At 36.8% G+C, this 27,099-nt stretch overlaps 1 protein-coding gene across 7 annotated transcripts in view; it reads right to left on the minus strand.

Annotated features, from left to right (window-relative positions):
- Positions 1–27,099, minus strand: part of LOC140533361 (uncharacterized) — a 130,700-nt gene that overhangs the window by 43,207 nt on the left and 60,394 nt on the right. The window contains exons 9-11 of one of the 7 annotated variants that reach the window (XM_072653002.1): positions 21,057–21,177; positions 20,145–20,189; positions 19,843–20,003 (exon numbers count right to left, since the gene is read on the minus strand). The exons of the other annotated variants lie outside the window; for them this stretch is intronic. Of the exons in view, the coding sequence (XP_072509103.1) occupies positions 20,162–20,189; positions 21,057–21,177 (149 nt within the window). The 3' untranslated portion in view covers positions 19,843–20,003; positions 20,145–20,161. Of the gene's footprint in view, positions 1–19,842; positions 20,004–20,144; positions 20,190–21,056; positions 21,178–27,099 lie in introns of those variants that run through there. 7 annotated transcript variants of the gene reach the window in all.

Raw genomic sequence — 27,099 nt, forward strand, 5'->3', positions numbered from 1 at the left:
TTGGGAATAACATCCCTTTTTCATATGTGGGCTCTGTCTTGAACTGCTACTGACTCATTTCTCTATTAAATCTCATGCCAGGATTTTATGGCAATCAAGTGGTATTTCTTCATAAATTAATAGAAACGGCTTTTCAAGTTGTTACCAACCCTCCCTCAAAACTGCTTTTATTTTCTATTTATTTATCTGTGAACGAGTTGTATTCACTCATGTAAGAATGTAAGCTCCTTGAGAGAAGGGATTTGTATCCATTAGATTGTGAGCTCCTGGACAGCAGGGACTATCTTGCACCTTTCTTTGTGTCCCTAGAACTTAGAACCATGCCAGGTACATAGTAGGTGCTTAATAAATGCTCATGGATTGACTAATACCTGGCATAGAATGAGTGCTTAATAAATACTTGCTAATTGAACAGTTAAAGGAAAGTTAAATAAAACATTATAGTTATAAGGATGTCAGCTGTCCATGTGTACCATTTATTGTGGAGTTTCCTTGATACATCATGTAATTTGTTCCAAATAAGAGTGGATACTACCAGAAGCTTTGATATATTACTGATCTGATGAGCTTTGATTCTACCCATTTCACACTTGATTTCTTATGAATAAAATGAGACTTAGGATTTTCTTATAATCTGACAGCTGCTAGAAATGCAAGTCTGATAAATTGATTGGGCTACATATCTTCTATCAGTATTTTTAATTCCAAAATATAATTCATTGATTCCATTTATCTCTCTATTACATTGTCTAGAAAAAAATATGCCTACCAGAATGCATAACTTGGCTCAGTAATAAATATAAATTTTCATCACAGTGGAAGGTCCCTAAACCACTGACAATTACATTATAAAATATACCGCATTGTCTGCTTACTGAAACAAATCCACAACTGAGGTTTTTTTGGTTTGTATTTTTATAAGATAAAAACAGGAGACATATTCTGCACAATATCTTCTCTGCCATTAGGTAATCACATTATCTTGGTGAATAAGGTTCAATGGATAAATCTGACCACCATCAGTGGAATCAAATATCATGAATATATTCATTATTTCATCATACAAGAAAAGCTAGTATAATGGAGTTGTGGGGAACCCAATGAAAGGCAAGTAGATCATGCCTGGAACTATTCTGTAAGAATAAAACAAAGATTAGCAGGAAAATTAAACTTCTAAAGTTAATTAACTGAGAGAGGAAAGCTCAACTTAGAAACTTAACTTAGAGACAAAGAAATATGACTTAGGCAGTATACAAAATGTCAGTGGTGATACAGAATAGAATCAGTTATAAAAATGGAGTTGGTATCAGCTTGATTTTCTCAGCCTTTAAGGTCCCTTTTAATTCTAAATTGAAATGATAATCCTATTATCTCAAGTATCCCATACTCCCCCACCAAAACTCCCCCCAACAAACACACACCCAGCAACTTCCATATACAGTCTTCATATCACATTTTTCACATCACATCACAGTGGCTGTCCCACTACATCCCTAACCCTAAAGGAAGAGTTCATCTAAAAAAAAAAATGTTCAGGGTATTGAACTTAATGCCATTTTCTACCCCAGTCTTGAGCCCAGTTATCTTCCTATTACATCTTCTTCCCTTGCTTGTCCTTCCCTTACTAGAGGTAGATGACAATAGGAATAATAAAAATGAAAATAGTAATTTTTAAAAAACTGGGTTTGCTATCATGAATGAACATATTCTTCAGTTAAGTGGGACAGAAAGCATAAACATTTCAAGATCTGCACAAAGGATAATGTAATTCTGGCATTGCCACAGTAAGAACCTAAGAGGAAATACGGTACTATTAAGGAATGCCTTATTGAGGTGTACTCCATAATGGAAGAAGCCACTTGAGAAAGCAATTGGAGACCTACAGGAAGGAAATTACATTCATATCTTGCAAATTCACACAATAGAAAACTTGAATACCCCTATTGCCAAATTAAAAACAACAACAACAAAAAAAAAAAAAAACAGGCAGAAGGAAATCCAGAAAACAAAAGCATGTTTGAAATTCTAAAGTCTCTAAATCAGCAACTCAAAGTCAAAGTCAAAATGTTAAGGAAATAAAGAAATCAAAAATTACAAAGAACAAAAATAAATTCAATATCAATCATAAACTTTACTATTCTAGCGTGAGAAGAAAACTGATTGAAATAGAACTCTCAAAGGAGGGTATGTGGAATGTGTCTGGTCTATATGGTCACAAGAATTCCAAAAAACAATGACAATTATTGAAGACAGAGTTGGAAGGGCTGGTTCAGATTTGAAAGAAATCACTGAGACTTTCTTTTTAGCCAATGGGAGGTTTATTGATGTGAAAGCAGCGGGCCTGAGATTTAGCAAGGAGCTAAACAAAGGAAAATAACCAGACATATCATTTTTAGGGTTTCTAATGGGGATTGGAGATTTAGGGACAGGATAAGTACAAGCAAGGTGAGGAAGGTGGTTGCTTGCAAGATGAGGAAAAGTCATGACACAGGATGAGGAAGATGAATGATAGAACGTGACAGGATAAGGAGGACAAAAGCAACTCTTTTGGTACAAGTTGCATGGTTTTTCAAGATATGTATTTCAAGGGCATTAGGATACCTTCAAGTTACAGGATGGGCTATAGAATGAGCCTCAAAGCCCCTCAGAGAGTCTGGGAAAGTAACCCTTACTCACCCTTAGGGTGCCATTTGTATCCACATCAACAATGAAATCAAAGGAGAAACGGAAAGCTTGGGTAATATTAATACAGTCAATGAGAGAACAGTTATTTCAAGAGTGGGGACAAACTTTAGCTTCTCTGCAAAACTCTAAAGTGGTATACGCAAATAAAATTCATAATTATTGACTAAACATTTTACAATGGTACTGGCAAGACACTTTACAATTTCCTCTCAGATATAAACTTGATTCCACCTTTCTTAACAGAAGGCATCACATATCTACTCCTCAAAGACGAGATCCCTCCAAATGTAGGTCAATTATATGTTTATGTACATGGGTGGCTAGGTTACACAGAGGAGAGAGTGTCAGGCTTGGAGTTAGGAAGACCTAAGTTCATATTCAGCTTCAGACACTTACTAGCTATGTGACCTTGGGCAAGTTACTTAACCCAGTTTGCCTCAGTTTCCTTTTCTGTAAAATGAGCTGGAGAAGAAACTGGTAAACTATTCCAGTGTCATTGCTAAGAAAACTCCAAATGGGATCATGAAGAGTTTGCACAATTGAAATGACTAAGCAACAAAAGTACTTTTATACAAAGCAGTAACAGATATCACTAAGAAAAAGTTTTTTTTATAGAATTTAGAAAATAACAATGCCCGAGGAGCAAAAACTTTTTAATCAAAAGTTCCTCAGGTGTACAGAACAAGTTACTATCAATTTAGTAATTATTGAACAAGTTGCCCCAAAGGGTAACATTTTGCTGCCTTTATTGGGTATCGAAAATACTTTGAGTTCTGAACTTCTGGTTTATTTGTGAAGTACACATAAATGAGACCCAAGTATAATAAGAATGTTAGGAGTATTTGAATGCCAGACAGAAAGTTATTCTCTGTTTAAACATATCACCAATACCATAATGTCAAAAATGATTCATATGAAATACGGCACCACCTGGGCAATAACCAAGTAGACTCAAACACAAAAGTATATGAATAAACATAATAAAAAGCAATTTTGATGAATAAATGAGCATAACAACTGGAGGAGAGGTAAGAGAAGGCTTCATGGGAGAGGTGGAATCTGAGTTTAGCCTTAAAGGAAGACAAGAATTCTGAGAGATATTGATGAAGAAGGTGTTTATTTCAGACATAGAGGAAAACCTAGATAAACATGCAGAAAGCTGTAAATGCTGGACTTAGGAGTTTGAATTGTCATTGGGAAAACCATTGAAGATGACCATCAATTATTTGGCTTGAAGTCTCTATTACTTCAGGACTGAAATTCAAATCTCCTCTCTATAACTTGAAATGGCTCCCAAATTTTGGGACTCATTCAAGTATTCCAATAGAGGACCCCCCAACACTCAGTATCTCTACAGTACTCTCCCAAGACCCATGCAGACATCCGAATGCGTTCTTAAATTTCTTTTTAAATTACTGGCATTTTTTGGGCAAAGGATTATCCTTCTTATTAAAGGAACTACACAGTCCAATAAAGAGTCCCTGAATTTACCTAGGAAACAAGCCACCTGGACTGGCTCAGTTGTAACAAATAAGGTTACCATTTTGAATACCAGGTTACTACCTGGTTCTGATGATGCCAAAGACTGCCCCTGAAACACAGGTAGGGAGAAGACAACTGATACAGTGCCTGGTGCATAGGAGGAACATAATTAATGCTTGCTGATGACTTACTTTCTTGATTTATGTTTTCTGTACTTTCTGTGGGGTGAAATATAGGCCATTTTATGCACTATATGTATTGTTCATTCGGATGATTACATAAGAACTTTTACCTAAAAGGGAGACCTAGACATAAGCTACATATTCTGAGGTTTCTAGCACATGGGTAATAGGTCAGAGAGTTATGATTTAGGAGTTAGCCCTCTGCCCAACAAAACTGAACCTGGTTTACTAATCCCAGAACTTGGAGTAGTGAACTAAGTAGTGAACATAACAGGTGCTTATATATTTGTTTAAATTGAATTTTGAATGAACAGAGGTCCAAAGAAGTCGAGTGATTTGTCCAATTTCATAGGTTATATCAAAGAAAGAATTTGCACCCAGGTCCCTAGACTGCAAATCCAGTGCTCTTTCCATTACAGTGTAGAGTATCAGTATAAGGACTCTTCTCTTGCTTTCCCCAATACTGATACTGCTGCAGCAGATGACATTTTGATTCAGAGCTACGCACATCCTCAGGGTTTGAGGATGAGACAATGAGAGCATGCAGACCTGCGTCTAGCCTCAGGACTCACATTCTTCATGCTCCTGAAAAAAGCAAAGACCATCTCAGAGGCAAAACCAGCCATCTAAAAATCTTTTAAGTATACAAATCACCCTATAGGGGACTCTTGCCTAGACATCACTAAGCTACATGCTCAGGCTCACTCTTGTTACTGCCCACCATCTCACTCACAAAGTTTCCATCATATAAATAGGAAAGCCAAGGTACACAGTAGTTAATGACTTGTCTTAGACCACACAGACAGCTACTTACAATATCTTCTGTGACATTAACTTTCCACCCACATTCTGTCCTCTGCACATGCGACAGTTTACTCTTTTCTGACTTACTTTGTCACAACACACCCAGTAGCTGAATCTCACCCTGCCAAGTCAAACAATGATGACCATTTGATTTTCTCTTGATCAAGATCATTTTAAAAACCCTTTGTGGTGGGATGTAATTACAATTACAGGCAGCTATAAACCCTTTACCTTTCATACACAGCCTTTCAAATTGGGTATCCCTAGAACTTAATACAAAAAGGTTGAGGATGTCTTTTGGTAAAAGCACATGTACTGTCAAAAATTACATCTATTGGAAGTGGCAGCTGTTCCCTATCTACCTCAAATCAATCAATCATTCCCACTTGTCCTCCCCTTTCAGAATATTCCTGATCAGTGAAAGGCTCTAACTAAGGCTCATGGATCAGGTACTCTCTGACCCATAATTTCCTCACCTTGTAAAATGAGTATAAAATCATATACATGATATTAGGGGCCAGGCCTATGGGATTCTCTTACTTTGGGTTCAACATTAGGATAAAATGAGGGACTTGTAAGTTATTCAACAGTTAGCAAAAAGAGGCTTACTTAGCTATGGTGTAGAAAGGGTATTTAATATCAAGGACACTCCAGCACTTAGCTTGGGTCAACATACCCCACTTTGTCTCCATATGGAAATTCATCTGCTTGGGATATCTGTCAAATCTGAAAGGTTTGAGGCCACATGGGTTGTCCTTTTTAATCCCTTTAGGTGAACAGGAAACCATATTAATATGAACAGAAGCTACTAGGAAGCTGTTCTAGTCAGGAGAAGGGAAGCTTGAGCCTTGACTGTCTGGGTCAATCAAATCTTGGGACAGTTGGGCTGCCTTTCTGGGAAAAAACTAGCCTAAAACATGTGGGGTGAGGGAAGGAAAGAAGGGAACCCTGGTTCCTATACAGTGACCCTACCACAAACAACTAGGATTTTTTTTGTGCTTATAGCAAGAGGCACAAAAGTAGTTGGTGGTGGAGAGGTGAGAACAAAAAACCCCAGAACACCATACCTGCCTCCTGTCCTCAACCAAAGAAAAAGAGGCATTGGTAAACTATTTCAACCAGCCCTAATACCTGGTTATCAAGACTAACTAGTTGGTTCTTCATCCTGGAAGCCTTATTAAGATTAAGGATGGGCTACAGTAGTAACCCCTACAACAAACAGTTAAACACTTTTTGGAGAAGGGGGTGAGAGAAGGTCTCAAGTCAGTCTGTCCCCTTCCTCTCAAAATATCACATTAAAAGCAGAAGAGACTTGTTAGAGCATCCTAGTCAGCTCTCTGATTTTACAGAGAAGGAAGCTGAGACTCCAAAGAAGGGAAGTGGTTTAATGGTCACAAAGGAAGGCTCATTCTCCTCAACCTCTCACTGAAACTGAAGATGAACTATAGCCAAATGGAATTCAAATCGCACAGATTCATAGACTGCCAGCCATTGAAAGGACCATCTCATTTTAGAGGGGAAAAAAAGCTAGTGTCAGGCAAGAACTGACTCTTAGGCTCTCAACAGCCAGGCCATCACTCTCAGACAGGTTGTTGAAATTTGGTCTCCACAAGTACTAAAGATCTCATGGCTCAACACAAGCAGCTAAGGAGAGGAAGGCATCCTCTGTCTTTCAAGGCACATGATGGCCCCAAGCTTACCTTCATTCCCACTGTGAGGAAAAATCTAAGCAACTTTGGAGGGCAAAGTCCCAAAGAAAAGAAAAGCTTTTGATTCCTTCTTCATCCTTGTTCCATATAATGACTTCTAACACTCTTTGCTCTTGCATTCATGGAAGAGCCAACAGACTATTCCTAATACACTTAGGTGGTATTGCGGAAAGTCATGGTCTTGGAGTCAGGAGAGATCTGTATTCAGACTCTGATTCTGACATTTACTGGCTGAGTAACCTTGGGTAAGTTGTTTAACCTGGGCCTTAGTTTCCCCATTTGTAAAATGAGGGCATGACCTTTAATGCTTTCCTTTACAGGGTTGTGAGGATAAAAAGAGCTAAGTCGGGGGTAGGGGGATGGGGGGGAACCTGAGGCCTCCAGGCCACAGTGGCCTCATGGCCTACCTACCCCTGAGCTAAGCTATGCAAAACATGATATAAATGTCAGCTACAAAACTTACACAAGGAGTAGGGACTTTTTAAAATTTATTATTCCTTGTAAGCCACTGACTTTAGAAAACAACACTCACCTGAAATTTTTTTTTAATTCAAGTTTTTCCATTTAAGATATTCATACAAAAGGGTAAATGCATGAGTTTTTCATTAACGGGGAGCATAAAACTTCATCCAATTACTACAAAAAGTACTTTGAAAGGTCGCGTGATTCCATAGTGTGGCAAGTAAGAGTATGAGATAGAGGGGAAATTTTTCTTCTTCCTTTTTAGAGGGGAAATTTTTCAAGAATAGGAATGAGAAGAGACACAAATAGATGGGTGAAGGAAAAAGAAAAAGTTAAGAGGCTGATAGCCACAAGAGGGAAGGAGAGAAATAAAGACAATTGAGAGGCTGCTTGTTGTGTTTGTCCTTTGTTCTCCAAGAGGACCATGACATCAAGATGATGACATGACTTGCCATTGACTTTGATTTGAGTGAGGGAGGGCTGTGCAAGATCACCAGCCTCACTTCTTTCTCCTGAGCCATCTGGGTCCAGTGGTCTGATATTCAACAGGATGACTGAAGATGGCCCAGGATGCAATGTGAGACCTTGGCCATTTTAGCCTAAGGTCTTATCAGATTCTCACTTTGAGTGAGATATACCCATTCAGTTGAGAGGCAGGGAAAGGGAGGAGGAAGGAAAACAATGAAAAAATCCAGTAGATCCCAAAATGTTCACTTGGATCCACTGATCTTGAATTACAATAATACCTTGTACTATTTTCCTCTGAAATATCAGCTAGCTGATTAGATATTGCTAACAGCTCTGTTGCTTTATATCCTTGTCTTTGGAGGGTTAATCACAATCTATCCACCAAGAATAAATCATTCCCTAGCCTCCACTGTCACTGACCAAATGCCTTAGAGATAGCGTATCCTGTTTAGATGATGTCCTTAACAACCCTGGTCTAACGATCCCATTTCCAAAGTACAACTGATAATTTTGCTTTGTTGTGAACAATCTTGGGGCAAAATTTTATACCAGAACATGGTGTATGGGTTTAGAGTTCTAGGGCTCTTAACCTGAGGTCCAAAAAACTGTTCTTTTTTTTCTTTTTTAAAATTAATTTGTTTTCAGTTTTCTACAATCACTTCCATATATCTTAGATTTTTCCCCCTCCCTCCCCCTCCTTCCTCCAACCTCTTTCCTCCCTCCCTGAGACAGCATGCAATCTTATATAGGTTCTACACATACATTCTTATTAAGTACATTTTCACCTTAGTCATGTTGCATAGAAAAATTAAAATGAATGGGAGAAACCATGAAAAACAAAACAAAACGTAACACAAGAGAAAATGGTCTACTTCATTCTGTGATCCAATTGCATAGTTCTTTCTCTGTATGTGGAAGGCATTTTGCCTCAAGAATCTATTGGGAATTTTTTAGTTCCTTGCACTGCTGTGAAGGGCTAAGTCTACCAGAAAAATTCCTCACGCACTGTGGTTGTTGCTGTGTACAAAGTTCTCCTGGTTCTGCTCCTTTCCCTTAGCATCAGTTCATATAAGTCCTTCTGCTGGGGATGGAAGCTCAATTCCATGTGGACAGTCTCGGGAGGGTAAAGGTGGGAACTTCTAAATCTTAGAGTTCTCACGAGGCCCCCCAGGAAACGGCTGGGAATCGAGGGGAACCGAGCAATCTCGTGTATTTCTGCCTCTTCCCGTGAGAAACGTGATGGGAGAGAGCTCTCCCCGCCCTCGAGATTGTCCCGGGTCTGGGCACACCTATTGTTATCTAACAGGCACGGTATTCAGGTGGAAACTATGCGGCTGGAGAGCTTAATTAGGATCAGGAAAGCCTGAAAGCGCTCTTAGCTCGGGAGGGGTCGTTACAGGACAGAAGGCCTCTCCTCCCTTTCCCTCTCTTCGCTCTTCCCTCCCTCTCTCTCCCCACTTACACTTCTACTTCCAATCGCTCCCTCCTAAGGAAGAGTTCCCCCTGCACTTGTAACCAGAACCCTGAATAAAGCTTAACCCTTGTTCGACTCTGAGAGGTCTCTTCTCTCATACGACTATCCGGTTTGGCCAGCCGAAGACCTGCGAGAGGTAAGGTAAGAAGACTCGGGTAGCCCTCAGGCCTCTAGGCCTGGCATCCTTCCAGGTCTCTCTGAAGTCTTCCTGTTTATCATTTCTTATAGCACAATAGTATCCCATTACTTTCATATACCACAACTTGTTCAGCCATTCCCCAATTGATGGGGAATGGGCATCACCTCAATTTCCAGTTCTTGGATACCACAAAGAGTGCTGCTACAAGTATTTTTGTACATGTGGGACCCTTTCCTATTTTTATGATCTCTTGGGGATACAGTCCTAGAAGCAATATTGCTGGGTCGAAGGGTATGCACATTTTTGTAGCCCTTTAGGCATAGTTCCAAATTGCTCTCCAGAATGGTTGGATCAGCTCCCAGCTCCACCAATAATGAATTAGTGTTCCAAATCTCCCACATCTTCTCCAATATTTATCATCTTCCTGTTTTGCAAAAAACTGTTCTTAAAAAATATCTTGATAAGAGTGTTTCAGCATAGTTGGTTTCCTTTGAAATTCTATGTATTTAATGCACTTAAAAATATTATTCTGAGAAAGGGTCCCCAGGCATGATGAAACCAAGAGGGGTTGTTTGTGACATCAAAGAATGGTTTAGAACCCTAAGCTTAGGTAATAAAGATTTACTTGTGAAAATTTTTTCAGCCAATTGAGTCTTTGATTTGAAAATACAGAAACAGAGCCTTACAGTCACTTTAACTGTGGAGCTTATTGACTGTCTACAAACTGATTTAATGGACAAAGTTCATAGAGGAGGCATGAGGCAGAATGCTTCACAGCCACCACCAGGGGCTTGATTACTGGTACTAGGTCCAAGAGACAAAGCAGAGCTTTCCAAAGTATCAGGAAACTAGCCCAGCCCAGTCCAGCTCAGAGCTGTCAAGATGGTGGGAGGAGCTTAAGGTCTGGTAGGAGTTTTTGTCTAGCTTAACTTTGCTTTCTTTTTTATTCTTAGAAAACAAAATGGCAATAATCAAGAGTAATCACACTCTAAGTAGTAACCTTTCATTACATCAGTTAGGAATAGGACAGATCCTCATCTGTCCATGATAAACATAGGGGTTGGTAGTATTCTTTGGGTGTCAGGTGCTATATTTAATATTCATCAGTCATTCTAGCTGTTTCTCTGGTTTCCAACTCTTTGCTATGAGGAAGAAGTCCAGGATAATCAGATTGTATCACCTTATAACATATTCAGAAGAGAATATAATATTATCATACTTCAAAATGTTTTTAGATAAATAAAACATTTTTAGAGTGCTTTGCATTCTTCAAAACATTTTCCTCACAAGAACCCAGTGAAGGAGTTTTGAGTATTATCATTCCCATTTTATAAGTGGATAAACCGAGTGGTTTATGAAAAGTCACACAATTAAAAGTGGAAGAGTTCAACCCTGTCCTTCTAATTTCACATCCAAATCTCTTTTCACACAGTATTCATCACGGTGGTGGCCTTCTCCATTGTACCTAGATCTAACAAAGGGAGAAAGAGCTGGAATAGATTGAAAAGAAGCAACCCTTTTGTGAATGTGTGTGTATGTATAAATATAGGCATGAAAAGATGAAAGGAGAGAGGATAGGAGATTGATTTACTAATAAGTGCAAAACAAAAAAATCAATATTATTTGAATTAATCAATGATGAACTCATTTAGCTCATAACTGAAGTAGCTTACATTAATAGGATGAACAAACAATTTCAAGAGAAAGCTAAAAATCTGATTTCACTGAAATATACAGAAATACAGGGATTCGGTGAATCTGTTGTTCTAATGTGTTAGTCTGCATGAAAATCATCTGTGAGAATGAACAAGTCATCAGGAAATAGAGAAGACACAAAAGAATATCACTAGATGCTGACGTCCTGGGGTCAAGAAACACTGGAAATCTGTCTCCAGCTCATGGATACCTCTGTATGTGTCTTTAATAACAGTGAAAAAAGTATTATACTCAAGAGCCAGAAGACCTTATTTAAGTCCTGGCTCTGCCACATAATTGTATGACTATGGACAAGTCATTTAGCCTATCTGAACCTCAGTCTCCTACTCTGTAAAATGGCATAAAAGTAACTGTAGTTCCAGTTTCACAGGACTGTTGCTAGAAAAGTGCTTTTTGAAGTATAAAGTGATATATGTGAAATATTATAACATCTGAAAAAATGAGACAGAGAGATGGAGAAATGTTAGAAATTAACTATTTTGATTTGTGCCTGAACAGGAATCCCTAGGCAATATCAGTATCATGTGGTCATTAAGCCTCTACTTTAAGACTTCTCACAACATTTTCAGGTAGCTCATTCTACTGCTGAATGGCTTCAACTAAGGTTTTCCTTAAATCTATCCAAAATCTTTGTCTGTTCTTATCTTTTTTACCTTGGAGGCTTGGTTATTGATCAAAGCCTTCCTTGAAAGGCATGTCATATTGCAAATTGTTCAATCTAATCTTAAATGTTTATCTCCTGTGTTTCATATTGTACAGAGTTTTGGGAAGCAGATAATCCTGGATGCATCGCTTTTGCTTCTTAATTTGTATTACATTGTATTTTAATTTCTCCAATCATGTCTTATCTTCCTTCATCTTGTAATTTTACCACCAGTGTTAATTTTTGCATTATTTCTTTAATTATGTCATTTATCCATTGGAAAATCTGTCAGAACATCTTGTGTTGTTACTTCTTTTTTCATTTCTGCCAGTTCTGGTATTTTGGCTGTTTCCATTCTTCTGTTGTATTTTTTTTTTGATGGTCTCAGAATTTTCTTCCCTTTGTTCATTTTCAAATTTAATTGCTGTGTGTGTGTGTGTGTGTGTGTGTGTGTGTGTGTTTAAAGCTATTTCTTTCTTGGTTTGTTTTTTAAAGGACCTGGTTCTCAGCCTTTCACTCTGCCATCTTAATTGAAAAGTCATGGAATTTCTATTTTTAACAAGTAATTAGAAAGACTTAAAAAAAAATTTAAGAGCTTAGTTTAGTATCTTTTAGATGGGAAATTCATCAGTTATATGTCTTTTTCTCTTCACAACTAATGTTAAAAATATCCACACTGAATTTACTGGCATGAAACCCAGTTTAGATAGAGAAAAACACTGAAATGGTTTCAAGACAATGCAAAGTACATGTGATTTTCAATTTAATTCAAGAAACATTAAGTGCAAACTATGCTTGATGTTAGAAATGTTAGCACAGGCTTTTCTCTCAATGTACTTTCAATCTAATGGAGAGAATGGATATGTGCACAAATAACTATGATACGAAGGAGAGTAGATAAATTCAAAGGAGAGAACCAAGTAGAGTTCTATGAGTAATTTGAAGGAGAGATCACTTTAATCTCAGAGTGGGGGAAAGGGTATCAGGAAAGGAATTCTAAATTGGGTCTTGAAGATGAGAGAAACCCTTGATTTGATAGAATCTTTAAGCTTTTTTTTTATTCCACTAATAAGTGTTTTTGCATATTTTAGATATTTTCATTTATTCAGAAATTAAGATAATATTCTACCATAATATTTTGAAGTCATTTAGAGGTCATAAGAAAATGCATTTTGACCATTATTCTAACTCTACCTTTTTCCTCAAGGAGACTGGTCTGGATATTTCAATCTATAATCATTTTTAAAAGTAGTATTCAGAACATTAATAGAATTAGTTAACCAATTTCACATTTTTGTATATATCCGGTACATTTTTCAGACTATGGCAAGCAGATGCAAGGAAATAAACATAAAGATGCGATTTTGCTGTTAAAACCATTTTTTCTTCAAGCAGATTATTTGTATAACAACAGATGTTTGCCATTTTAACAGAAAGCTTCCTAGATGCTAAAGTTAATTTAAATGGCAGTCTTAATTCTTTATTCATTTAATTTTATTCCCCAATGAATTAGCTTCCATTTATCTTTAGCATTAAAAGTATGTGTTCTCACTGATAATTCCTTTCGGAACCTGAAACCCAAGCATAACATTTCAGAAATATTGTTTTGTAACCCCACTCTTTTCATCAGTAAACACAAAGAGTTGGCTCACTGGCACCCCCTAATGGATCCTCAGTGCCAGTGATTCACCTCTCCAAAGCTGAGTGTCCTCATAACTCAGATTTACCTACCCTAGAGGATAAGGGAAGGTCTTTCCCGTATCTCTTACCCTACTCTTTAAATAGGCACGTGATCCTCCCTTTAGATGTTTTGTTTGCTTTGTTAAGCTTTGCAGCTTTAAGCAGGGAAACCTAAAGGCAACTTGGACAATTAAAAGTTAAAGCTGACAAACTTACTTGAGTCTTACTTGGTTTATTCTGGATTTCCATGGAAATAAAGACTTAAAACATCATCTTAAGTTTTCCCACCATCCTGCCTATCTTAATTTCTTCCTAATCTTTTCTTCATGGTCAGCCAAATGACGTCGTCTGGTCAAACTCTAGGTTTCTGGTTGTCTACTACAGTCTTTCAGAATTAGCTTCCTCAACCTTTAATACCAGGTGGGAGTCCCAACTCTGTATACAACCCCCATCCTAATAGTTCTCAACTTATTGTCCTGGGATTTCAGGCCTGAAAGAAACATAATTTTCTCCCATAATCTAGATTCATTGACCATGGACCTATGGAAAATTATGTATTTGTCCTCTGAGAAAAAAGACCCTTCTCTGTAAGGATTTTAAAGATTTCCTTCAGTCACTTATTGTAATTCACCCTTTAGGAGAACTTGATGATTAGTCACTAACTCTTGCCCTTCATTCTTTCTCCCCTGGCTAGTTTGCTGAAGCAAATGTGCAAACCTTTGCGAAAACCATAATGGATAGTTTTGACATTTATGGTGAAGACAGTTTCTCCAGACTGACATCTGGTCCTCTTTAGATGCAGTATGACTCTGGGACTACATGATATGACCACCTTGCTTATCTTCCTTAGATCTGGGACCTTATGTTGCTTGTCAGCCCAGGTCCCACTCTAGATCAAATTTTCTACTATTCAAACCTGAGCTCACAATGGACCTTCTATCAAATTTCTTTTTCCTGAGCTCCTTGGCTCTCTCCACTTACAGGCAGAGTTGAGATAACAAAGATACTCCTGAGACAAGAAACACTGGAAATCTCTCCCTATCCCATATGCGTATTTCAACCACCTCCTAGTATAGTTTTGACAATATTTTCAGATGCCTTCTCTTGTTCTTGAAATAATGAGAGTCGGTGGTGACTTTCCAGATTGGTAAAATTGAATTGAATTAGATCCTAGATTTCCATATAGTTAATGATATCAAAGATTTTCTTCCACCATTAATGACAGGATATAACACTATAGGCAGAATAGTTTTTTCTTCATTTGGTCATTTCTTTACAATAAGGCAATATTTGAAGGCTAGGAAATGTAATACTGAAGATAGGAACAAGAAAATAAGGAAAGTCTAGAGAAAATTGTCGATGAGACCAAGCATACCTGCATTAAAACAAAGAATTAAAGAGAAAAAGCAACAGAGGAACCTGGTCATGCCAAAAATGCTATCTAGTTCTCTGCCCCAGGAAAGAATTCAGTGTCCTTGGTGATGGGATTAGGGTAAAAATCACATTTTTGTTTTGAATAATTTTTTTAAGACAAGGAGCAAAAAAAAATTGAGATACTATTATGAGAGACTCAGTGGGAAGGAACAAAAATAATTGAATAATAAAAATAGGGCTTTGAAAAAAAGATTAAAAGATGAGGACTAATACCCTATGGAAAAGAAAGCTGAGTAAGAATTTAATTATAACCTTTGTGGATATGCCTGTTGGAAAAAAGCTATTCTGAGATGTACTGGAAAAGAGTAACAGATTAAAACATTCTGACCTAGAGACCAGATATTCTGATACTTGATAAACTTAATAATACTGTGGAGTTTATTGATATTAACTTTCCCCTAAGCAGCAGTACTATGATGCCATGCTAAGTAAAGATTTTTTTTAAAAAGCCTGCTGGTTTGTGACAGAGAGGAGAAGAAATGACATGGAGGCTGAATGACACACAGTGAAATATTTGAGCTTTTTTTGGGTGTTCTTCTCTACTTGGTTTCACAACCTAAAGATGAAATCAAAGAGGTGAACTTTTATGTGCTTTTGCTGCAGCACTGAGAAATATGAGTCCTCTTTGTCTGCTCCGGCTAGGTCTAGCTGCTCCACATAGTTTGCCTGCCTGTTGTTTTCTGACAAGCCACTAAATTGCAGAAGGGAGCATGAACCAATCATGAGGGAAGAGGTATCTTTTAATAGTTTAGAAAGATATTTGTTACAAGGAGCAAGTTTCAGAGAGAGAAATTTCTGGTGGATATAAGGAAATGCTCTAAAAATGAAAGGTGTTCAAATGTGGACTGAATACCCACTAGAGGTCTTCAAGTAAAGAGTGAACCACCATTTGTCAGAAGAGCGGCCCAGGGGATTCCTGCTTACAAGATGGACTAGATGACCTTGGAGGCCCTATGAAATCAAAACTAGAGTGTGAGAAACCCTTAAAAGAAAGTCACAATGAAGCATGTTTTGGAAATAGCAGCCTGAGAGCTCCTGGACTTGAACTGTTGATACAGGTCCAACTCTTTTGACTTGAATTTGCTCTTGACCTTTTATCTCTTTCCAGCCCCACTCCTGATGGCTCAATCCACCCTCTGACCACCTAGGACATTCCTGCCACCTTTCTTCTGGCTTATACTTTGTCATCATTCCCAATAATTCCTGGATTTGACTTTTACTTGGTGCTATGGTATGTTTTATCTTTACTCATCATATATTTTGCTCCACCTCCCTCCTGCTAACTATGAACATGTGTCTCTCTGAGCAGTGGCAAGTCTTAGATGAAGAATTCCAGAATCTTAAAATCTCATCATTGGATACAAGCAAGAAAGCCATCTAGAATGACTCACTTTTAAATAAAAGTCCCTTCTACAGCAGTGATGACAAGTGGTCATTCAGCCTTTGTTTGAAAATCTCCACAGAAGGAGAACCTACTATCCCTTCTAAGGTTGTCCAATCCACTTTGGGGCAGCTACAATTGTTGAGAAGTCTTTCCCTATATCAAGCAGAAATCGACTTCTCTGCAAATTCTACCTCTTGCTCCTAGGTCTGCTCTTCGGATCCAAGTAGAAGAAGTTTAATTTGTCTTCCGTGTGTTATTTTTTTGTCCAGTTATTTCAGTTGTGTCTGACTTTTTGTGACCCTATTTGGGGTTTTCTTGACAAAGATACTGGAATGTTTGCCATTTCCTCAACCTCATTTTACAGATGAGGAAACTGAGACAAACAGAATTAAGTGACTTGCCCAGGGTCACACAGTTAGTAAATGTCTGAGGCCAGATTTGAACTCAGATCTTCCTGACTCCAGGCTCTGCCCTCTATCCACTTTGCCACCTAGCTGCCTCTTCCGTGATAGACTTTCAAATATTTAAGGCAGTTATTATGTCCCTACTGAATCATCTCTTCTCCAGAATAAACATCCTCTGTTTCTTCAATGAAGGACATAGCATCAAATCCCTCACCAACCTGGATACCTTCCTCATGACGTGCCCCCATTTGTCAAAGCTATTCCTATAATGTGTTGCCTAAGCTGAACACGGTAGTTCTTTTTATTATTATTATAATTTAATTGTTTTGTTTTCAGTTTTCAACAATCTTTTCAACAATCACTTACATAAGTTTTACATTTTCTCCCTCTCCCTTCTCCTTCCCTACTGAGACAGCATGCAATCTTACATGGGTTCTGCACATACATTTTTATTAAACACATTTTTACATTAGTCATGTTGCACAGAAGAATTAAAACAAATGGAAGAAACCATGAGAAAAACCAAAACAAAACATAACAAAGGAGAAAATAGACTGCTTAATTCTACATTTCAACTCCATAGTTTTTTCTCTGGATGTGGATGACATTTTGCATCATGATGAGTCGTTTGGAAATGTTTCAGGTCCTTGCACTGTTGTGAAGGGCTAAGTCTATCGAAAACAGTCCTTGCACACTGTGGCTGTTACTGTGTATAATGTTCTCTGGTTTTGCTCATTTCACTCAGCATCAGTTCATATAAGTCTTTCCAGGTTTTTCTGAAGTCTGCCTGTTCATCATTTCTTATAGCACAATAGTATTCCATTACATTCATATACCACAACTTGTTCAGCCATTCCCCAGTTGATGGGCATCCCCTCAATTTCCAGTTCTTGGACACCACAAAGAGAACTGCTATAAATATTTTTGAACATGTGGGACCTATTCCCATTTTTATTATCTCTTTAGGATACAGCCTTAGAAGTGGCATTGCTGGGTCAAAGGGTATGCACATTTTTATAGCCTTTTGGGCATAGTTCCAAATTGCTCTCCAGAATGGCTGGATCAGTTCACAACTTCACTAAAAACGAATTAGTGTTCCAACTCTCCCACATATTCTCCAACATTTATCATCTTCCTGTTTTGTCATGTTGGCCAATCTGATAGGTGTAATGTGGTATCTCAGAATTGTTTTGATTCGTATCCGTCCAGTCAATAGTGATTTAGAGCATTTTTTCATATGACTATAGATAGCTTTAATTTCTTCCTCTGAAAATTGCCCATTCATATCCTTTGACCATTTATCAATTGGGGAATGACTTGTATTTTTTGAACGCTGTATTTCTGATGTATTCTGATTAGGGCAGAGGACATTAGGACCCTTACCTTCTCATCCCTGACACTACAGCTATATTAATACAGCCTAAAATAACATTAGTTTTTTTTGACTGTCATGTCACACTGCTGACTTTCTCCTCAAGCTCACTCTGTCAAATTTCTCTATTTTTATTGAGGTTCCAACAACTTTCTAGTCATCCAGGTTCACAGTCTCATTGTCATCCCGTTTCTTACTCATTCATCTCATATATTCAATCAGTTGCCAAATCTTGTCCACATTCATCCTCTTCTTTCTATCATATGGACACCACCTTAGTTCAGGGTCTTCTCTTGCCTGGGTTACTGCTAAAGCTTTCTATTTGTCCTTCCTATCTCAAGACTCTTTCTCCTCATTTCAAAATAACTCCACACAATTGTTGTGATTTTCCTTAAGCATAGGTATCACGTTGTCACTTATTTACTTAATATACTTCAGGGGCTCCTATTCCTTCTGGGATCAGTTATAAACCCCTGTGGTTTGCTATTTAAAGTTCTTCAAAATATGGCCCAATCTACCTTTCCAGCCTTATTCCACAATATTCACCTTGATCCATTCTGTAGTCCAGACAAACTAACCTTTTTATTATTCCCCATGCTTGATGCCATGCCTTTGTACAGACTATCCTCTTCCTCACTTCCACTTCCAAGACTACCTAGTCTCCCTCAAAGTTCAATTCAAGCACCAATTCTACATGAAGCCTTTCCTGATTCTTCTAACTGCTGATTCTTTCTAAATTGTCTTTATCTGCTCTGTATGTATCAAATATAAACTTATATATGTACATGTCTCCCTCAATAGAATTCAAGCCCAGTGAAGGCAGAGACTGTTTCATTTTCATTTTTGTATGCTTAGTATAATGCCTGGCATATAATAAATGCTTTTTTTGAATATTTGACTCTGAAAGCTGATAAAATCTGATAAAATTCCCAGATCTCTTTTACACAAGTGGTTGTCTAATTACATCTCCATCTGTATATATGAAGATACCTTTGAACCGATTTATAGAATTTAACTTTATCTCCTGTGAAATTCACCTATTATTCTGTTTGAGGTCTTTGGAGGATCTTGATCCCTACAGCTTTCCAGGCTGGGGAACCTGCAGTGTTGAGGCTACATGCAGCCTTCTAGGTCCTCAAGTGTGACTGAATCCAAACTTCACAGAACAAATCCCCTTAATAAAAGAATTTGTTCTGTAAAACTTGGACTCAGTCAAAAGGCTATACCCAAGGGTCTTGAGGCCAGAGGTCCTCCATCTCTGGACCTTAAACTATCCCTCCCAGTTTCATTTCATCTCCAAATCTGACAAACTTATCAAGTATGCATCATTCATCCAAATCAGTGATAAAAACATTGAATAACACAAGTCCCTATCTCTTCTTAGTCCCAACAGCTTCAGATACTCATCAAATTTGGAAAGGGCCTAAGAGCATGGGCATTTGATATTTTCGTTACTTTTCTTTTGTTATATCAGAACTGTGTACTACTTCTTCCCCTCCTTCTCCTAGATCCATAGTGCAAACAGGTTGTTTTGCCTAGCTCAATCCTACACACACTTGGTATAGCTCAGTGGGATCATCAGATGTATGCCTCCCATATTCATAGATAGGAATATTACATTCCTTTTCTAGCAGTAACACACTAAAAAAAGAGTAGCCAGCCACTCCTAGTAATATTCTCATTACACAGTTTTGACTGGTGACCTGGCTATATTCTGTTTCTTTCAATGATCTACACTAATGGTAAGCTGGAAATAGAATTGTATCAGCTTGGATGATACCATAGCATAATATGCCAAGGCAAAGAACTGCATTCATTGTTACTATTTTAGAAGGAAAACGTTATTATTCCTGAAAGGAAGACGTGGATGAAATCAGTATGTCACTGTTCTTACAAGCCACTCTTCAAAATGTCTGGAAAATGTATATCTGAGTTCCTTCCTCTTTGTGCAGAACCATAATGGATCTAATCAGTAAAAAAAAAAAAAAAAAAGAGAGAAATATTTATTTTTATCTACTTACAAAAAACTGGCCCCTGAAACACATCCTCATATTTTCTTTTGTAATTAGAACACCTATTTAGAGAAGTGTTGGAGATTTGACTAACCTGCTCTCCTTGGAGCTTCATAGTGACTGGTTTATCTTCAAATGACTAAGAAATAAAAATAATAATTACGACTTTCAGCTGCAGGTAACTAGAACTACCCTTTATGTGTATGGTAGGGAGGAGCAAGTCTAGGCTATTGAATGATCCTCCATGAGGAGCTAATAAAGGGAGAATAACACAATTTAGAAATAAGAGGGAATCTCAGGGATCATCCATTTCAGCCCCCTTATTTTATAGATAGGAAAAATGAAGCTGAGTGCTGAGGTAGCAGCAAGGAAAGGCTGGTGTTGAAGTTCGTCTGAGACACAGTTGATTAGGTTTGCCTCCGGCTGTTGTTGAGAGCTGAAAACCTTATTGAGATTGTACTGAGAAGGCAAGAATATTTCAGAGCGCATTTGAGGGGTGCAGAAGCCAAACATCTGAGGAAATCAAGCAGGCTGACTGCAATCCTCACAAAGCAGAAAATGGGGATAGACTCTGTGAACATTCAGTATTGCTTTTGAATTTTTTTCAGTCATTAACAAACAATAGGAACCAAGCAAAACCTCAAGAATCAGTGTGTGTATTCCCTCCACCAAGGGAGCTGGAACCCTCTTCAAGTTAGTGGATGGTCATTAAGAGTTGATGCGGCTGCAATGTCATCACCGTTTGGCTAATCTGATCACAAACATCTTCCTGGGCTGATTCTTGCACAAAAGACATGCAAGATATCACTAAGCTTATACTTGGAAGCCTACCACGTCTCTACTGGTGTAGACTTTAAGAAGAGAGGGCACCTCCCTGCCATGATGAAGCATTAAAAGTATAGGACTTTAGTACTGATAAAACTACATTTGCTAAGAACTGAGTGAATTGCTTTCTTCTGAATTCACCATGTCCATCTCATTTTTCAATGAAGAAATTTTTTTTTACCTTAAAGAAGAGTTAGATGGTGCTGTTGCTGATCTCTTCAAATGATTAGCAGAAGTTCTTTGTGTGGATAATATAGAAGGCATTCTAGGAACTTTTCTCAGATTCTGTGAAATCTTTCTGTCTAGGGAATCAATGATCATTTTTCACATGGAATTACATTTTAATATTTGTTTAGAAATTGCCGAATGCTAATTGTGATGCTTGCTCTCTAGTTAGTAAAATAATTATTCAGTATGTGTTCAACAGTTATTCTAAAAGACTAGTTAGATATTTTAATTTTTTATTACTTTATGATAATTTTTAATAAAATTAAAATTCCATTTTTATATAGTATATACTTTTAAATTAATTAGGTAGAAAATCTGAATGCAAACCCACTGATACCTAGTGATGACTTTTGGATTGAGAATGAGAATCTGTGCCCCCAGCCCAAGTTTATTCTTATGTTGCCTGATTTACCATTATTTCTGAGATCTTTAGGAGCTATTTCATAAGATAGAATTGTCAACTTAAAATAGAATCACTGACATGACTCAAACATTCATATAACATCCCCATAAATATATACATAAAAACAACTCATATTTAGAATATCAAATTCAGAATAGTTGGGAATAATTGCTTTGATAAAGGTCTCATTTCTAAAATATATATAGAGTGGGGCCAAATGTACAAGAGTAAGAGCTATTTCTGAATAAATAAGTGGTCAAGGGATATGAATAGGCAGTTTTCAGAGGAAGAAATAAAAGCTATCAATAGTCAAATGAAAAAAGTTCTAAATCACAAGTAATTAAATGCAAATTAAAGCAATTCTGAGGTGCCACCTCACACTGATCAGACTGGCTAAGTTGACATAAAAAAGATAAAAAAGAAAATGACAAATACTGGAGGGGATCTGGGAAAACAGGTACAGTAATGTACTACTGATGGATCTGTGAACTAGTCCAATCATTCTGGAAAGCAGTTTGGACCTATGCCCCCAAAGCTATTACACTCATTACACCTTTGGACCAGAAGATATTCCAGGGATCAAAGATAGAGGAAAAGGGCCCATATGTACAAAAATATTTATTGCAACTCTTTTTATTGTGCCAAAAAGCTAGAAACTGAGGAGAGAGGCCCATAATTTAGGGAAACGGTTGAACAAATCATGGTATATAGTGAAATGTGATGGAATACTACCATGCTATAAGGAAATAATGCAGGGAGTGGTTTCAGAAAAATCTGGGAAGACTTGTTATGAAGTGATACAAAACGAAGTGAGCAGAAATATGAAGAACAATGTATACAGTAATAGTAATATTGTAAAGATAATCAGCTCTGAAACACTTAGTAACTCTGATCAACATAATGACCAACCATAAAACATGCTATCCACCTGCAGGCTAAAGAGTAATTTCTTCTATTTCTCTCTCTCTCTCTTTGGAATATGGTTATTGCAGAAATTTGTCTTGCATGTCTATACATATTTGTAATGATCTTATCTTGCCTTCTCAATGGTTGTGGAGGGGGCTTAGGAAAAGGAGAGAATTTCAAACTGAAAAAAAATTGGCAAAGTTTGAAAAAAAACCCAAAAACACGGTAGAGGAGAAAGTTTCCAATGAAACCTGATACTTCCAAGGGACTGCAAAACTACTGGATTATCATCCTAGTCCCTTTCTTCCAACTCATTAATTAGAATGAGTGAGCTCTGGGTTCATGACTCAGAATATGCCAGGGTTTATAGTCTACAGGAAAATTCAAAGCTAAGACTAATAATATTTTTAAACTACATTGGAAGTCAAACACTAGGTTAATGGAGCTAAAAAGTATGAACACAATCACCACTTATAACTTTGTTTCTAGGGGAATAGTTCCTTCTAAAGACCAGTAACTAAATCACAAAGGAACTTTGATAATATTACTTATTCCTAAACTGGAGATTACCTTTATCATATTTTTAATATGCTATGCCTCATAATACTTAGGTGCTTGATAAAATGCATTTCTTTATCAAAATGGTGTCTTGTGCATAATAAGCACTTAAGAAATGTATATGGAATTGAGTATTCCTTAGTCACTGAATCATTATTTCAGTCAAATCTGCGTGACCAGATTTGGAAGCTACTAAATTACTATAATGTCACTTTTTTTATTTTTGTGAAAATTTCTATGCTTTGACATATATATTTTGTCAACTTTCCAGAACATGTATGTTAATAAATATTGACAGTAATCCCAAATTTTAGATAATTTAAAATAATTTTATTACTACAGGACATATATATCACACACACACATACATGTTGCACATTTACTTGTAATTATGTTGTCCTTAGGCTAATATCAAAATGAGTTTGCATTTCCAGAACATGCTAAAAATTATGTCTGAAGCAGCATGCTAGGAGTACTTAAAAAAATCTATTCTTCAATGAAAATTTCCCCACAGCTATCTCACCAAATGGATAAGCCACAAATGGATAATTTGGCTATAATGGATCAGGTCAGAATTTTGGTGCTATAAGTCAAAATCTGCAAACTTTATCCATAGCAAATATTGATAAACTTGTTGTTGGGAGAAATCCTGGGAGGATAGCAAAATGAAAAGTGACTTAGGGTTTAGCTTCTCATTACTGTCTCAACTCAAAAAGGCACCCCCAAAGTCAACAAAAAACATCAACGACAAGAAGAAGAGAAATGAAACAAGTAACCACAAGGTAATTACTACAGAAAAAAAAAAAACCTGAAGACTCTCACTGACCCACTCTTGCTGGTACGCCTGCTTCAAGTGCTTTTGCCCACTCTTGGTGCTTTTCTCATGTGGCCTTTGGGTTAAAGCCCTACCTTTCTCATGACAACTACAATTTTAGACAGAAGGCTTTGGAAATAACACCTGGGCAGGATCCTGGAAGGCTCTCTCTCATCCCCTTAATAAATTGGGGTCTGTAAATCCAACTACTACTGGAGTCAGCCTAAGAACAGAAGAAAGTTGGCTGCTGAGAAAAGAGTGATTCTCAGAAGAATGAGCTTATGAAAAAGTGCTGAACAAGACTAGCAGTCAATACCTTTGTCAAGAAAACCCATATGGGGTCATGAAGAGTTGGACATGAGTGAAGTGGCTGAAAAACAACAACAGATATAGTGAATGGCATGAAATTTATGTTCTTTAAAGAAAAGTTATGTGAATTGCCAAAAAAAAAAAGACATTATTAGCGATACAATAATAGTGGAAGACTTTAACATTCCTCTGTCAGAGATTGATAAATCAAACAAAGATAAATAAAGAAAACTAAGCTGAACAGTGTTGGAAAAATTAGTTTTAAATGACCTGTGGAATGAATAGAAATATGAAAGAATATTAAGTTTTCTGAAACAAAGGAATAAACAATTTCTTAGCATCCCATAATGTCTTTGAAGGAGAGATCATGGGGATCTTCACAGAACAAATCCCCTTAATAATATGATTTGTTCTATAAAATTTGGAGTAGGTCAAAAGGCTGTACCCAAAGACCTAGAAGGCCACATGTGGACTCAAGACCACAGGTTTTCATCCCTGTACTAGGGTATACAGGAATCATAAACAAGTATAAAAAGTGAGAAAAAAATAAACCACACACTATACAGGTAAGTAACATAACAAACTAATCTACAGAGAAAATACAAGCAAAGGACACAAACCTAAATAAGAGACTGTCATTACTAAACAGTAGTACATCCTGAACTTTTCACCATAAAACTTTTTTTGAGAAAAGAATTGGTAAATATTGAAAATGGAGAGCACCAAATAACACCACAAAAAAATGAAATAGATAATAACTTAACAGTTGAGAAAATACTTATTTCTGTTGAGGGCGTTGTCAACGTGTTAGAGCTAAGATCAGAACTGCAAAAAAGTAACAAGAAAAGTGATGAGAAAAAGAAACAGTACAAAACTGAAACAACTCAAGTAAAAAGTGGGAAATGTATAACAGAAATTACTCCAATTTCATAATTTTGTATAGATGTTAAACTTAAATAAGCTAATTGCCTTAACAAGAATATCAAAGAGCCCCAAATCTATCTTAGTCAGCAAACACCTGACTTAGTTTGCTATAGATAACAAGATGGCTTCCTAAGACAGCATTGGTTAGAATATAAATTTGTTTGTAAAATTTTACCAGGAAAAGTGATAGATTATTATGAATATCATCATCTCATAAATCAGAGGGAAACAATGGAGGAAAAATACAGTTTATAGAAAGTTTGATAAGGCCTCCACCTAAACAAAGGAACACTGGGAGCATCTAAAGGCAAAAATGAAAGGATAACAAGCAGAACAACAGTGGAAAAAATGTATAAAAATCATTGTAGCAAATTTTTTCCATCAAAGACTACCCTTGGACCCTAACATCACATGTACTTATGTATAGACCTATAGGGGAGGTAGAAATGGCACTGAGAAGTAAGAAAAATCATCTAGATAAACAGAAGAAATGTATCCTAGAGGTGATGACTGTAAAGACATTGAGGAAAAGATTTATGAGGCATATTAGAAGTGGATACCAAAGGCATAGAAATTATCTTGGTTCTTATTAGGTAACTGAAAGGTCATCAATGACATTGGGTGGACCCCCTGGGCAAACTTATAGAGGAACATGGACAAAAATTGCATAGCATGAGCAAAGAGTGGACATCTGCATCATTGGAGGGAACTTCTGAATCAATACGATCATAGATCTATTTGAATATTTTGAATATAGACCTGATAAACTAAACTAAGAACTGGTGGGCTAAGATTAATAAGTTAACCAATTAAAATAAAAGGAACATCAAATTACCCAAATGCAAAAAGAACCAGAGAATAAATAATCTTACCAGAAACTACTACATTCAATTAATTGTATTCCAGCAAAACTGAGAATTCAAAAGAAGTAAATGAATATCTATAAAAATTATTTTTTTGATTTGTTTGGATCTATGGATGTTGGGAGCTCCCAGTAGGAACTTTCTACAATGTATCAGACCTGAAATTCACAGTCATAGAGTAGCCTAGGACATGAAAAACTAAAAGATTTGTTTATGGTCATGTACCTAATTTATATCATAAGCAGGACTTTTTCAAAGTCAGCTTTCTATTTCTATTGTCTATATCTATGTCTATTGCCTTTCACATACACAAATGAAATGACTAAATTAACAAAAAACAAGAAATAGAGATCAGAAATAACCTAATCTAAGAAAAAAGAAATCAGAAAATTAGAATCCAATCCATACCCCCAAAAGTACACCACTTCAACATTCCAGATAAGTAGCAATTCAGCTCTGCCTCAAAAAATCAATCTAATATGGGAGGACCAACTATTACCCAAAACAGCACTTTTCTCTGTTAAGTAGTTCCAATTGTTAGGAAATTTTTTCCTAACATCAAGTTTGAATCAACTTTTTGTAACTTTACTAAGTCAAACAGATTATGAAGTCTAATCCCTCTTCCACATGACAGCTCTTCATATTCTTGAATGTAACTATTATGTTGCCTTTCTGAGTCTTCTCATCTCCAAGCTAAAAATTCCCAGGTTGTTTAACCTGTCCTCATAGGGTTTGTACTTAAGGCCCTGCATCATTCTGGCTGTCCTCTGGACACTTTCCACCTTGCAATGTTTTTCCTAAAATGTGCTAAATGAAGCAAACTATAAATGAATGGTCAAAGACAAAATTCCTTAGTCTACATGGATTTACAAGTACATTCTACCAAAGCTTTAAAAAGAGATTAATGTTTATTCTACAAAAATTCTTCTCAAGAATAGAGAAATAAGGCACTCTATCACCTTTTTAATGTGAAACTATGGTCGTGATTCCCAAATTAGGAAGTGAGAAAGAAGAGAAAAGGAAATATAGACCAATTTTATCAAATTACATCAATGAAAATTGATGCAAAAATTTACATCAGAGACAATAGCAATCCAGAAAATAATTCACTATGACCACATTTGGGTCATGCTAAGGATAGAAGGATGATTTATAAATGGAAAGAAAATTACAATATCTAATCGTATAAACATCAAAACCAAAAATAAATCAACTATCT

The sequence above is a fragment of the Notamacropus eugenii genome, chromosome 3, assembly GCF_028372415.1.
Source record: "Notamacropus eugenii isolate mMacEug1 chromosome 3, mMacEug1.pri_v2, whole genome shotgun sequence".
In the NCBI taxonomy this organism is placed as follows: Eukaryota; Metazoa; Chordata; class Mammalia; order Diprotodontia; family Macropodidae; genus Notamacropus; species Notamacropus eugenii.